The sequence below is a fragment of the Bombus huntii genome, chromosome 16, assembly GCF_024542735.1.
Source record: "Bombus huntii isolate Logan2020A chromosome 16, iyBomHunt1.1, whole genome shotgun sequence".
Classification (NCBI taxonomy): Eukaryota; Metazoa; Arthropoda; class Insecta; order Hymenoptera; family Apidae; genus Bombus; species Bombus huntii.
This window is the reverse complement of record NC_066253.1, coordinates 1,524,288-1,540,506: the sequence shown is the minus strand read 5'-3', so window position 1 is coordinate 1,540,506 and position 16,219 is coordinate 1,524,288. Positions and strand designations below refer to the sequence as shown.

General features: G+C 39.0%; 2 protein-coding genes across 2 annotated transcripts in view; both read right to left on the bottom strand.

Annotated features, from left to right (window-relative positions):
* The window catches only part of LOC126874861 (FK506-binding protein 5-like), a 169,682-nt gene that overhangs the window by 129,264 nt on the left and 24,199 nt on the right, over window positions 1–16,219 (bottom strand). The window lies entirely within an intron of this gene.
* On the bottom strand, window positions 7,776–10,585 carry LOC126874730 (fibroin heavy chain-like). Its single transcript, XM_050637089.1, has 2 exons — window positions 10,571–10,585; window positions 7,776–9,834 (listed from the first exon to the last, which is right to left on the bottom strand). Exons 1-2 carry the CDS (start codon window positions 10,583–10,585, stop codon window positions 8,722–8,724), a joined length of 1,128 nt encoding a protein of 375 aa, XP_050493046.1. The 3' UTR covers window positions 7,776–8,721.

The following is a 16,219-nucleotide window of genomic DNA, read 5'->3' as shown; positions in this document are numbered from 1 at the left end:
TTTTTCTTTGACTTCCTACTGTTTTCTAATCCTTTATCTATTCACCATATACCCCGTTGCTTCTGTCTCACCCTCCTTTTGTTTCTGGCTCCCATTGTACTTGTCTGCACTCCTGTGATACCCTTTTGTCTCGTTCTTTTCTTTTTTCTTTATTCCTCCCATCCCACCGGTACAACCAATAATATTACCATTCTTGAATATCATATTGGCGGTATCGTTCCCTTCTCTTTTCTTACCTTTTTTCATGCTTTACGATACGGGCAGAGAAAATCGATACGGCTGTTTTAATAAAATAGTCAGTTGATAGAAATTGGATTCTCTAGCCAGATGTGTTGAGGTTGACTGATAGAGGAACGAGTGGATGAATTTGTGATAGAAAAGTATATTGAAATAGGTATAGGTATAGGTATAACTATAGTGATCCTCACTCTTACAGTGTTACAATACAATAGAAGAAGCTATGATAGGGAGCACGTTCATATATTTCTAGCAAAGGACATTACCAAAAAGTTAACCTCGTAGCTGTAGCTGAAGGCTACAAGAAACAGCAATAGAAATCTACTTATAGCTCTATTGTTTCTAGACCTTGTAATCCAAAAGGAAATTTTTATTCAACGGCACAATAATGTTATTAAATAGGTTTTGGAGTTCGATATTTAATTGATTCACACAGATTCAGTTTCTATGTACAGCCATATGAACACACCGGATGCACTCAGATGATTAACACGTGGCGGACGCCAAAACAAAAGAAGTGGTACCAACTTTGCATGTAGGAACTAGTGATCATGCCAACCTTACATTTTCCTCCACAAATAATATGGACCTCTTCTCGTTTAGAATATTTTTTTGTTTCACTAAATTCTATTCTCCTCGTAACAGCGGTCTTCAGGTCACGGATACACAAAAAAGAAAAGATGTATAGTCCTTCTTGAAGTAATTACTTCAACAAGATATACAGATTTGACGAATTTTTCCACTTTGGGCTTCGGGTTCGATCAATTTTTAGATTAGACGTTAAAATTTCCAAAAGCTCGATGAACAGATTGCAACGTAAAGTTTACAAGTCGCTAGATTAGACATTTAGATTTGCTAAATTTCCAGATTACGTGCATTCTGTGTACTTTCGCGCCCTAAAAATCTCCCCTAAACGCGTAAAATCTCACGGCATACTACTAAAAATTATGGTAGCTATCGCAGTCAACGAGCATCGATATTTTTACTCCTTTGGCCTTTCTTGCGATCCTCCGCTTCCTCTCTTCGTCCTCTCTTTTCTCTTCATTTTCTACTTTGCCCTTTTGTTCTTCTTTCCCCTTACCCTTTACACCCACCAATCGTTCTACCCTCCTGTCTGTTCCTTTTGTTTCCCCCCTCTCTCTCTCTCTCTTTATCGTTGGCCTTGCTTTCGCTGTATGGTTATCCGCTCGCTTCAACCCTTCCTTCTCGCCATGTTGTTCCTTCCATCTTCATTCACTCTGACTCCCCTTTCTCTGTCAGCTGTCTTTGATCACTGTCAGTGGAACACCCCCGCGTGTGCGCATCGACGTGTCCATAGTGCACGGAGTCACAGGCCGCTGTGAAACAACCCCCGACCATTGCGCTACACACAGAGAGAAGGCTGACACAGGGTTCATCAGCCGTGGCTGATCGAGCTCGCTTGTTCCACGCTTTTTTAAATGTGTAGGCGATGCTGTGAATGCATAGCCGTGGATCCAGAAACACGTGTGAGCACGTGTGGGTTCTACCTTATGCACTGGGTGCTTCGATACTTGTCGAAGCGCAATAGGACCCTGTATAACGTGATTACTGGACTATGGGAACTCATGGAAAATCCGTAATTTCACGAGCGTAATTATTGGCTTGGCAACTAAGTGATTGCGGCTTTTGTCAATACCACCTAACCAACAAATCCGCAGTCACTTAGTTGCCAACCTGAGAATGAGAAGATTGGAGTTTACAATCGGCCAGTGATTTCAGTCAGCAAAGATCGTGACGGGTACCGCATTTCGAACATTTTATATATTTTTCCACGTTACACTCATTCTGTGCATTTCTACTGTAGAGGATGGTTGGTCGTGTGGTTTAAACGACGAGATCACTCGATGCCGAAACCGTCAAATGTGTTTTAAAATAATTGATAAATACAGAGAAACTTTGCTAAGACGCTTGGTACTAACTGATTCGCTAAAGACTGTGTATTGGTGGTTAATAAAATCGCTCGAGACTGAGACTGAAGAACTGGTCGCCTTACGATCGCGTTCGTTTATTTTTCTGGTCGGGGCAGTGCCGGAAAATTTAAATTTGACTCTGTTTGACGGCTGCACGCAGCAGCGACGTTGTTTTGCCCGAAGTTTATTTATTATTATATTATGTATGTCCGAGGCAAAGCAACAACATGATTCGAATTGTCCACTAGCTCGTGTGCCGCTACACTGCGATCTTCTCATAGGTGCGCAATGATCGCGAGCTTGCAAAATTGCTTAAGAAGACCGTATAACAGCTTAATGAGCGCCCGTGCTCGGAATGTACAATTTTGGAAGATCAGCTGAAACAATTTGTTCCAACGATAACGTTCGCCACTATCGTCGACTACAAGAACGAAAGATACTCGATAGAAAGACGTTCGGAGAATATTAAGAGTATCACAGAGGAAGAAAAATATTGGACGATTTTTCAGAGACGTTTAACAATGTACCTTCGGGTGGTAAAGTACATGTAAAATTGTACATTGAAAAATATCGTTTCGGATACACCACCGGGTATAGATACATCGTTCAACACGGCACGAATGTGCTGTCACGTTGAGAAAGACGGGTACGGGGTTGGAAGGTGCTGCAAGTAAACCACCCCCTTGTCTTCCTTAACATGTGCACACAGTACGATGTTGTACTGTGATACGTCATGCGATAAATTGATATCAGCTAACGTTCACGCTTTAGCGGTAAGCTGCATCGGTCATTGTTATTACATTTCCTTCTTCTTTCATTTCCCTTCCAACTTCCGTTCTACTTCGCCGTTAGTCCAACTGTTTCGTAAAATGCATATCCTTTCCTTTCTTCCTTGCAATTTAATTATTTCCTAACCGTTGAAATATCTTTAGAAGAATTCTGTTCGGAATTTTGAGTGGCCGTTCGTCTGTGGCACGGACAGGCCCATTCCCTTCCTTAGGAAACTCCGAATTATATGTCCTCCCCGAGCTGTAAACCTAATGACTCCGAGGTCAGGTAAAAAACCCCGGGAAAGCACCAGCAAGACACAAGATCTTACGACCGCCGTGTTCACAGCATCACACTTTACGTTTATACAACAAATGCAAATGCAGTTCTAGATTATTCTAACACTCGATCTATTGAACCTCCTCCACCTTGAGCGTTAATTCATTCGAGGTACGCGATATCGACCGATCGGTTTGACCTGACCGGTTGCTCTTTAGTCGATAATTCGCAACAAATTCAAATGTAACGATCGCACGTAACGAGTAATTAATTTAATATATAAGAAACTCTTTGCTATATCAAGATCATCGAAATCGTAAAAATTCGACTGCAAGTAAATTTGCAGTGATTCTCCTGCGATATCTCGAGGAATATCAACATCGTGAGAATTTGGCTGAAAGCACAGCCCAACTTGCGCGGTGCTTATCTCGATTAGCGATCGACAGATCGACTATTTAGTGGAAATTGCTGGGAAGATCTTCCGACGAACCGGAAGCACCTGGCACCGTGTCACGTGCGAACGAACCGCTCATGGTTAATAAGAAAAGTTGTAATTACACGGCTAAACTGAATCCTGGCCAGCTGTACGTCGTTGCACCTCGACGTCCGACACAGAGATGCAGGTGCCGTTGAGAAACTGTTTAGTTGCAACCTACTGTTTCCCTGCTAATAAATCGGCCTGTTTGGTGTCAAGTTAGTCCCTCAGTAATTACAAGTTAGTTTAATTCGTTAATTAATGGTGTCTTTGCCGAGGCACGCTCGCCAAGCCTGGTCTGATTACACCGGAATTGAGATTGTTCGAGTGACCGCGTTGGATCTCAATGGTATGTCGCAGTTTCGTTAATTCTGCTTTTGTTATTCGAGAGCGAACGTTTCCGTTTAATTAATTAATCGCTGACACCTGTGTTACCTCGGCGATCGAGGACGTTCAAGCAGATGGCAAATGGGGAATTTCTAGTTCTTTGTCTTCTCGTTTCCATGACGAAATGGCGATGTATCGACGAAACAAATATCTGTTTGCTGTATGTCCTTTATCGATGTATCTTATTGGCGAGGTTTATCGAAATTATTGTAACATCGGTGAATCGAAGTTAGTACGATTCTTGAATCGGAATTATTAAAATTCCTGTAGATCGAAATTATTAAAATTGAAATTTAGGTATGTTTAGATCAGTAAATGGCGTTAGTGAGTGACTAAGTTTGCGATAAAATTATTCGTGAGATATTAAGAAAATACGTTTGTCGAGTTTAAGATACGTTCAGAGAACGAAAGAGAAGCGAGTAATGTTTCAAGCAGAATATTTGAGAGTTGCAGGACAGCAGATTTTCGGCCAGTTATCGCGTTAGAGAAGATAAGAGGTTCTCGAATTCGATTTTGTCTTGCAAACAAAAGTCGATCGAGTATCCGCAAGTTTTAAACTTGCACGCGATCTACGTGAGATTAGAGACGAAACGGTCTCCTTCGATCTTTCATCATCAACGTAATTGACAGTCTTCGCTCGGGTATCGCCGTTGACATTTACAGACTTTCCACGAAAAAGATACGCATCTTTGTAAATGCTAGCAAACTTTCAAGATTAATTTTCAATCCTACTGCTTAAAACTAGAGCTAAAGTAAATTCGACCGATGCTAAATTGAATGTTTCTTGAAAGTTCTTACATAAAATTGTGAATGTCTCGTAAATTTGAAAATTAAATTTCCCGGTTTTGTAATACTATAGGATTTTATAGGATGTTATTTATTCAAAAATATTAAAAATTAGGCTTTCCAATGATTTCTATCCTATATGATAAGTTTATTGATAGATGGATCTATTTACATTGGATTAAACAGGAAACGATGGTTATTTAACGTGAAGTAAATGCAGTAATGTGCTATCGCTAAGACAATTAAATGGATAACTCACAACTCATAACAACTCGGCAACTCTACTCTAGACTCCTCACGATTCGACTCTCAGTTAACGACGACTCGTCATAACTCGACTCTCGGGCAACGACTCGTCACAACTCGACTCTCAGATAACGACTCGTCACAACTCGACTCTCAGGTAATAATGACTCGTCACAACTCGACTTTCAGGTAGCAACGACTAGTCACAACTCGACTCTCAGGTAACAATGACTCGTCACAATTCGACTCTCAGGCAACGACTCGTCACGACTCGACTCTCAGGTAACGACTGGTTGGTCCTTCTTCTTTAAGCATCCCTTTGTCTTTTCTCATAGCCCCACCACGTACGTGATCCGCAACCGACCGCAGTCATGGTCACGTAGATCTTTTTTCCGTGTAACTATTCGATTGAAGGACCGACGACACATTGAGGTTTCCAGACCCTTTTGGCCTGACGGCACTTAGGCCTTTTCACAATATTGTTTGTGGCTCAACCGATACTTCTTAGGCCATTTGTACTATTTAGCCACGATACTACGATACTCGTGAGTAATTATTGGTGAGGTTTGCTTTCGAAGTAGTGGGATAAATGTTACGAGAATTGCACAAGTCGATGTCTCGGACCCGAAGATAATTTAAAATCGAGTTAAACATCTTCTAAGGGCATTGCCAACAAACTTCTGGCCCCGAGATGTCGAAAATAAGAAAAGTAAAGTTGAAAGTTGCATTCGCAAAGTTGTTTCTGTACGCTGGTTCTTGGAACGAAGATTTCATTACGCGACGAAGTTTTCTAATGGAGCCACGAACGAATTTAGATTTTGGAAAAATAAAATGACAAATAATCCAAGTTTATCCGGTCTCCGGGAAGTCAGCTGAAAGATCAGAAAGTCGATACCTACGGTGGCTACAAATTTATTCACCGATTGTATACCAAGTTTCCGCAACCGCAACCGAACATGAAGTATGCAAAACCATCGACCGTCATTTCCCACAATGGACGTTATTTCCTCGTCCTAAGAAACTGAAACATTATATCAATAGACTGCCGACTATAAATATTTCGACAATGCTACTTGACGTGTTGAATTTTTTATCGACATTTTTACGTAGTAGCATCTCTACTAAGGTTCATATAGTACCTTATACTTACGTCGAAATAGAAAAAGGAGAGAGAAATTAATGCGACGTGTCAAAGTCGTGTTATAGTTACATCAAAATTCACAAAAATGAAAAATCATTTGCTATGGCAGTTACCACTGTAGGGTAGAGTGATTTATCGTGATCTATAGCGTTCTATAGTGGATACAACACAAGCGAAAAACAAACTTTTGCTATGTTTCTACCAAATTTAAATATTACGCTAAATTCCTTCTTTGTATTGAGTTGGCAACTAAGTGTTTGCTGATTTTGTCATTAGATGATAATGACAAAATCCGCAATCACTTAGTTTCCAACCCAATGCTATCTACTACATTTTGCATTTTTATCATATGTGTTATTATATGTGTATTCTATGTAGCCTGCTGTACACTGTTCCTTGCTATTTATAAATATGAATAATCTTTTCTAGAAATTACTAGACCAACAAACGATGTAACTCTGAAGACGAAAACGATATGCCCGACCACGCACGCCCCCATTCTACTTGCGCTACTTATATCTTCTTCTTCCCGCGAAGTGCGGTTGCGATAATTCCACGAATTCGTTTTATAATAGTTCTTTCGTAATCCGCTATACCCTGAGATGGGCTTTAAATTAGAAAACATATTGCCAGGAAAAATTGCAGGTGAGAGAGAGAGAGAGAGAGAGAGAGAGAGAGAAAGGAGGGTAAAAATTTTCATCAGCAGTTCCATCAGAGCGTCGTTTACCTCGTTAACGAGGACCTGGAACTTCCTTTCCATACGTTCCGGCGTTCCCTGCTTATTTTCAAAAACTTTCTTAATCAGCAAGCGGCACTAAGCCGCGGGAGAAACCGTCTCCGGCTGAAAAAGAATTACCACGTTCCGCGCTTGCCTCGTAAACGTAGTGTGCTTCCCGGTAGTTCAGGTATGCCAGTAATTATGTTACAGTCAACAGGGGGATGATAATATTTTTTTCGTAGATGCGGCGTTTCGTTTTCGGTGAAAATCGAATTAAAAAATTTGTCAGCTATGCGAACGATTCGTACGAGGAGATTCGGTTCCGTATTTTACACCTATTTTCTCATATAGAGTCACATCCTTGGTGACCGTGAATAAATATTGGAACATCCTGCGATAGAATCGAGGAGAACACTGAGAACTGACCACGCAAGAACAACGACACTTTTTGCGGTAATCAACGTGGCAACGGTGTCTGAAAAACGATAATTACACGGCTTTGTGCCTGCCGTTTCCGCATTTCATCCGTGTTCTGGTTTCTATCCTTTTCGTCTCGATACCAATGGAGAAATAAGCAAGATTTGGTAGCAGATATAGTTTCAACAAGAAATCTCTTTTAGCTCGTCCTTCAAATGACGGAAAATATCCCATTTGAATGGTTGATTCGCCGAGAATTCGATTTATCTTTATGCCGACGTACTGTCCCTTGTCACTGTTCAATTTGATTTATGTAAGATCTAGATGTTTCGTAGAATTGATGTAATAAATGACCGACCTCCTTTTCTTTTTGTTTCAGGTGAGTGCAAATTGAATCTTCTTTGTCGTTGGGTCGTTGAAAATACGTAAGCCAAAGAATATCTGTTTCTTTTTTCTTAAATTATACGATCTTTAGCAGGAAGTAATTCAATAATAATAATAATAATATGATATTGCCATACATTATATTTACTTATCATACGTAGATAAGTTAGAACACTGCATCCGATATACAGCTGGTAGCTGCTGATAACACTAGTTTCCAGCATTACCAACAGCAGCTGTCGATAAAATGTTGAGTAAAGTTGAGTAAAGCACAAGGTGAAATTATAACCGACTGCTATCTATATTTCCAATGTTGAAAAGATAGAAGCGCTGGAAAATGTATCGACTGCTCTCGTTACTCGCGTGAGGTAACAACCGGGTTCGATTTTCATCCTAGCTTCACAGAGAGGTGAAGCCTGGTTTTGAAACGATGACCTGATTCGTGTGGAAGCTCGGGAGGTGCTCCACGTTATAACGTGAAAGGATCGTTCCTGACGTAATCCCACCCCACATGAGCTCCGTGTTGACCAATCGGCTTGAAGAACTACCATTGTTCGTCTATACACCGGTGTTTTAATATAACCTACCTTCTCCTATCATTCGGAGCAAATTTGGTACCTATACTATCTCAGCGTGCATTTTCATTATTTCGCGATCCCATGTCACGAGAATTATAGTTTGCGATTGAAGAAACGATGCACTACCTTAGAAATTTGCAATCAATTCTTGTACAATAATATAATTTTCACTCCCATAATAATTATAATTATGCGAGCATGTTGGAATAATCGCCTTAGTGAAGAGGTTGATCAACAACGTCACACTTTAAGTATCGTACAAAAATATAATTTTATCAAAGTGTACAAAAATATAAAGATTATCGCAAGCTCTAAAAAAGGGATTTACGTGGATACCGCCAACTGTACAATATGCCTTTGCTCGACCCATCAGTTTAGTGTTTCTTTATAATGATCGTACTGGCTCCTCCTAGTGCCCCACCTCCAAGAGAACCAGCTCCCAGAGCAGCTCCTCCTAAAGCACCAGACGAAGCGTATCCATACCCAGCTCCGTATCCAGCTCCAAGATTAGCAGTCAATCCCTGAGTGGCAACTCCAGAGCCAAGACTGGCTCCAAGTCCAGAACCAAGCCCAGAACTCAATCCAGATCCTAAACCAACTCCAGGAGAGATGCTAATAGAACCAAGGCCAGCACCTAGACCAGAGCCCAATCCTGACCCATATCCAGCACTGAGGCCAGAAGAGCCGAGGCTGGAACCTAAGCTAGATCCGTGACTGGAGGTTAGGCCATATCCGTAGCTCGATCCCAGGCCTGATCCGTAACTGGAGGTCAATCCAGATCCGTAGCTGGATCCCAAACCAGTGTTCAACCCTCCGCTGAAGCTACCACTGAGACCACTAGTGATACCTGAACTCAAACCAGAGCTGAGGCCACTAGTGACTCCAGAAGTCAGACCAGATCCTCCGATAGATCCTGAAGATACAGGTATCAAGACAGGCACAGAAACAGCTTGAGCGATAGGGATAGGTTGCGGGATTGAGACTGGCACTCTAACAGCCTGAGAAATGCCTGCGGACCTATGGAGCGTCAGTGCGGTTTGTTGAGGTGTACGAAGTGAAGTTTCCCTGACGAGAGGCAGATTTTGTCTCACGTACCAGGGGCCTGGGACAGGCCTGGGCACTGGATAGGGTTGAGGAATCACGACTGGCACTTGTTGGGTGATAGTGCGAATCCCACCTTCAGCTGCAGCCCCGTTTAACCCTGCAGATAATCCTCCAGTTAGGCTTCCTGGCAGAGGCCCAACTAGGCCACCATTAAGAGAGCCTTGTAGTCCCGGAAGTCCACCCGAGAGGCTTCCAGCCAGTCCTCCTGATAATCCTCCAGTGTATCCTCCAGAAATTCCGCCATAGCTAGTACTAGAACCCAGGTCTACGCTTCCTGATGATCCTCCAAGTCCTCCTGTGCCTAGAAGAACGCCTCTCTTCGACTTCTCTGGCTTTCCTGATTCAACTTCGCTAGCAATGGCGGCGGGCACTAAAAGGCAGAACTACACGAATGATTTTTAAGGTTTGAATTTTTCATGAAGACCGCTCTTCTATGGATTAGAAAGTAAGTTAGGTTCAAGAAGGAAAAAGAAGTAATGTTGGTCCTTTTAGAAATGGATCTTTGGAACTTGAAAAGCTGATAGTTTAAAATTCAGGAGTATTGAAGTTTCAATGAGGACTGGTATCGATTTCTTGAGTTTGCCAGGGGGTTAAATGCAATTGCGGCCGCTGTGCGAATATCGCCCAAGAAATGTTGAAAATGAACTGCGAATTATTGGATGGAGTAAAATTTTCAGATACTCAGCGGCGCAAAACTAATGTTTTCAAATATTTAATTACCGCGTGAGTATAATTTTGAGTGTAATATGAAATTAGTATTCTCTCGAATGTTTCATATTTAATTTCGTATAATTATAATTTCGTGTATTTGCAACGTAAAATTATTGCTTTTTCGAAAATTTTATATTCCACTTTGCACAATAAAAGTTTTGTATATTTGTGATACCAAATTATTAAATTTTCTATCCATCTTTATATTAATTTTACCGAGTAACATTCTACAGCACAATTCCAATGTTGCCACTTGTATTTGCAAAAGACACTGAGGTGTTCTGCACGATTACAAGGCCTGACTCAAACAACTAAAAATTTCTCGCAACCTCGCAAGTCGTTTTAAAGTTTCGTCCACGTAAAATATCAAAGTCTGAGAAATTCACTAAAGAATATCTTTCTACTTACTATGAACGTCCTCATAGTTGCTTGTCTCGTAAGTACAGCTTCGAATGTGCCATCATTCGGTCCAGGTCCCTGTTTTATACAGGTAGATACAATCACTTTCACTGAATACGCGATCGTTCACGCCCTGATCAAAGTACTCTCCATCGAATTTTTTTGTCAACGTTTCATCCGATCTCTTTGATCCGCGATACAACCGCAGTCGTTGGAAACAGAGCGATTCCGCGTTACACGCACATCACTGTAATTCTTCGCCTACTTCTGATCAGTTTCTGGATCGTATCGCATGTCGTGCACGCGTAATGCTCCCGCTATCATATCTCACGCGCGTCTTTTGTAATCAGGAAGCGAATTTACGGATTTTTTTAAGGTTAGGTCAGAACCGTTGGCTAATGGGATTGTTGGCGCTGAGATCGCACGAGTGTTTAAAAAGCTTTGCGAAGGTTATTTGAGAGTTGTGATAGTACTTTTTGGTAATTTTGGTACTCGGGAAAAAATATCATGGAAAACTTTTGGTATTTGTGGAAAATTCTGAGACAGATGGGGGAAAGTAAAAGTTTGATGAGTCTGTCTATTTTAAAAAGTATAAAGCGTGTGATGTATTCTGAAATTACTGTACGGTAATGGATATAATTCTGCGGAATAATAAAACGCGAGAGTACAGTAAATATCATTGAAATTTTTATTTTAGAGAATTTAAATAATAAAATTACCGTTCCAGAAAATGTTGTATTCAATTTTATATCAACTTTAATAATTCGAGCCCGTCTCAGGTTTTATAGTATATTCCGCAGAAAAAAAATAGAAATAGTAGAAAACAACTAAACGAAAAGTAATACATATTTCGCAAACATCATTTCTACATCCCTTCATTTCGAAAATAAATTCCACGATAAATTAATATATCAAATACAACACATGCAATATAGGTGCATGTACAAAAAATGTACTCTATCTGTATGATGAAAGATAACCAAGAATATTTAATTAACGAGGGCGATAAACATGACCGATTTTCTGAATGGTTACATCTTGTACACGTTCATTACGAGGGATAAAAATTCTGGTTCTGGTAAAAGGTGTAATAAATGTCTTCGAGGATGACGATTAATAATAAGCGTGACTTTATGAAAGGCGGAGCCTTCGCTGGAAATAACTGGACAATCGAAATGCAGCGCCTCGAGTGAGGTAGATATAGAGAGACAAAAATCGAATCTGCATCAAGCGTATCTGATACAAAGTATCGAATCATGATTTCGAATTCGAAAGGCAACTCGTAACAAATAAACGATTCTTCGTTTATATTTCCGCGTTGGAACTGCTTTGCACAAGACTTTAATTGATACCATTTACTTCAACTCTATATTACAGATAAATCTAATCTTCAGACAAATTAGTTTATGAAGATTGTCTTTCATAAAAGTATTGTTTCCGTTGAAAATGACAACGTGAGTTCGCGCTCGCCATCTATGTGCAGATGCGCTAGTTACAGTAAATAGTAACTAGAAGATACTTCTAGATACAATCGATAGGTTTAAGATATTCTTTTGTTTTTATCCCTAGACCATGTAAGAAAGTGCAATAAAGGTTTTTCGGCTCAGAACGGTGTGATAGATTTATCCAAAGAATAAAATAATAGCTATTGTGATCCTACCTCTAAATACAGAAATAACAGCAGTTTCATTATATGAAATGTTGAGGTTATTCGATGTGTAAACAGAGAAACTCGTGGATAAATTGTAAGGTAGAAAATATATTTAAATAGAAGTGTAATTATAAGTAAGAATACAATTTCAGCTGGTTCAGATCCGCACGCTAGCTGTGTTACCCAATAAAACCCTAAAGCCAACGTCACCTGTCTACTGTTTATGGTTTGCCTTCGTCGCAGTCTTTTGTTTATACGCTTCGGTGCTTGAGAAAACTAAAAAGACCAGATGTAGAGTTTTCTTAGAAGTGGTGACCACTTCAACGTGAAATATCGATGATTTACGATGAACTGTATCGAACATAGAAAATATAGATTTTCGTAACTTTACGAACACGCCAATTTTTTCGGTTTTCACATTCTTCGTGTCTAAATAAAGTATGCGAGTAAGAAAGTGAGAGCTGGGTTTTTCATGTTATTTAGGGATATGTAGGGTCTCTTTTGGGACGTGGCTGCGAAGGTTTGCAGACAATCTAACCCAGGCTATTCCTCATCCCGGAAACTACCTCGCCAAGAACCCGATACCATACTGTGCAAAATTTCAACGACACGATATGAAGAGAGTCACTTTATATTCATTGCATATACTCTCGCGTCAAACTACGTCTTATTCAGATCCCTACAGTTTCTGCCATTATCTAAATACACGTAGAGATCTATGTTTTCCCGCGGATTTATGATTTCCATATGAAAGTGGGAAATGGTGACACTTGCCAGGAGTGTTTTCTAACCTTTCCGTAATTTGTCGAATTTTTCTTTCAATTTTTGCTATTTTGCTTTCACCGATGAAATGATAATCGTGGCGTGCATTAAAATTCTGATCTGATACAAAGTTATACACGCGAGAAAATTGAGTTGGAATTCCAATTTATATTGGGCCGTCCGAAAAGTATTCTTTCGTTTTATAAGGAAATAATGGATGCACAACAATTACATTATTTTATCGAGTTACGTATGATCCATTTTGTTCTATCAAAATAAAGATCACAACGTTCGACAGATTAGATTTGACGTTTGTATAGAGATGCATCGTTGTAAAAGACGGGTTTGTAAAAGAAAGACTGTTTGGATAAACTAATAGTTTGGCTTTCCAGATCGGGGATTATCAAAGATCAAAGTTTGATACTTATGTACATTTACTTAGGCAATAACCATAAGTATTTCTATACATATTTACCAGAAATGCATAAAAATCGCCGAGTAGCGAATCGCAATTGGTCGATACGCAATTCTACTTGCGCAATTGCATCGTGTGTAATGACTTCCTGCTAACATTGTGAACGTTGCGATTAATGGTGTTGGTGGGAGCAACTATTTGTATACTATGAAACTCGAAACTATTCTATCAACTACTCGACAGACTCGTCTAATAAAAAAGTTACTTCGTAAGATCGATTTCTGCAGTCTAAATTGTTTCTGCAAAATTACAATTTTTCAGGAAAATTAATTATTCCTGAGTGCTTCTACGTGAAAACTTATACACATAACGTGCTTTTGCTGTAATAATCTCGCGCGATGTATGTTGTACTGAGATGTCTATGTTCTTATTCCTAGGGAAATTAATATTTAAAAGACAATTTCTCCAATAATAAAGATACTTGTAACATTGGGTTGGCAACTAAGTCACTTAGTTTTCACTCATTTTTGAGTTTCTTTTTCGCGGTTTAATTAGCGCGATAATAAATATTTTGACACAGAAGTTCGATTATATAACGCGAAGGTTTTCCTTGGTAATTAATTTGATCAGAAAATTTTGGCACTCAGACGCGATATAAAAGAGAGGAAGGATCGAGCGAACGTGAAAACTGAGGTTCTAGCAATTTTTTCTCGCGCGCCGACCTATTTGACGATTGTCAGAGTCATTGATCTTCTACGTGGGAATAAATTTATCTTTCGGACAAGTATGAATCGAAGTTGGTGCGCAGAGAATTTGAAAAACAGAACAGATGTGACCATCGTCGATAAATTGGGTCGCGTGACGTTTTTAAAGGTGCGCGCACTGTTCACGCTTTCTTTTGCGTAGTTACGTTATATGCAAATTTTGATTTAAATACATCGGTAGTTCTAGAAACATTATAACAGCTAACAAATAGTCTGTCTGTTCGTAACAAACGATCGTTTACTCTCGTTATTAATACGCGATTCGAACTGTGATTTACAAAGCCAATCATATTTTCCAGGAAATCATGGAAAACAGCATTTTTTCGTCATGAAAGAGCGAGAAACGATTCGTTCTAAAACATCTCCACCGAAATATGAATTAAAAAGAAAATATTTTTTCTCCTGAAACGGAGCATGAATTCTGCAATTAACGAAAAATTACTGTAGGTTGTATTTACGCAATGTTAATTAATTAATTGTGTAATTAATCGATCGTATAAAAGATTCCAATATTTTTTTTTTTTTTTCAAGAAATTACTTTTATACGCGGGATGTGTGACTGGGACGATCAAGGACGATTAACTGGACGCTATCGAGTAATTAAAAATTTCGTCATGAATGGCAATTAAAAGCGCTATAGAGAGAGTAATTCTGTTGGACGGCTGTTTCACAGTGGATGCATTGGTTATCAGGCCTGGTTTTGTTTCCCACTCCGTTAAAATCTCATTTCGAGGACGTCGATCAATTTAACGCGGGCAATAGAGACGTTGAACCTATTATCTCACACTAGCTTCGGTAACTCGACTTTGCAAGATCATCGATTTTCGTTAATCCATTCTCAAGTGACTAGGAATCCATTCCACAATGAATTTACCAATTCGATGAAACGGTCTTTAAGAGGATGAAACTTTCATGGTAATATTTTCAGCAATATACGATCGATGTTCGAAGAGATTATTTATTGGAATCAAAATATACATTTCATTTTATTTCTAATCCTAGTCAATTCCAATCTCGGTCTAATTATGGTTCCATGATTTTTTTCTCACATTCTTCTAACCATTTTTCTATCAATTATAATTATAATTTGGTAATACATTTGACCATTCGATACTTTTAATTCTGTACACGTCTTATTTTATCTCGTGTATTTTTTTTTTTTTTTTTTTTTTATTGTAGAAATGAAGTTTTAAGGAAGAGAAGTTTTAATTGGACTTGGACATTTTTTGTTTCGTGCTGTGACGTCTTTTATTTTTATTCGTTAGTGCAGCGAGAGACGTCTGAAAAAGCGTTTTTAGATTTAATTGGAAAAAGTTCAACAATCTCGAGATTATAGAAAATAAAAATGCTCGTAGTCAATGGAAATAATATTCGTTCCACGAAGCTTGGAATTTCGATGTCTCTTTTTTCATAAATGTTGCCTAACCAACGATTCACAAAACGAGTTGGTTACAAACATTATCACACGACACACTTCGACGTTTTTTAATAGCAAACTAAAAATTTCTCAGCATATTAAATAAATATAGAATGCTTGGTTATTTAGCCATTAAATTAAACTGTCGAATATAGAGAAAATAATTTAACGACATGTTTAAACCATCGATCTGGCTCGAATACGCAGAGCCAAATTTCGCTTTGACATTTTTATTTACAAAAATACAAGCAGCGTTCCTCGTTTCGCGAAATTCTTTGCATAGAGGAAAGCAAGGTGAATGCTCAGAGGGAATGTTCAAACAAAAGCTAGAAAATCGAAGCATAGAGAGTTACGTAACACGTAGAAGCGTACTCGATACGTATCAAAAAGGTATCGACAAAAAGGCAATGGTAGTTGGAAATAAAACCTGACGATTTCTATCGACATCCTTATTGAAGCCAATTTACATACGAAAGAAAATAAGTTCCCTCTTTTTTCTTAAACAACACGTAACGTTACAATTTCATTTATTTCTTCTTTTTGGTCTTTATTATATTTTCAAAAAATTTTTCCTTGCTTTTCTTAAATTATTAAACATTCGTTGATTCATTAAGAAGCATCGAACTGTATTTCGCGATAAAGTTTATAA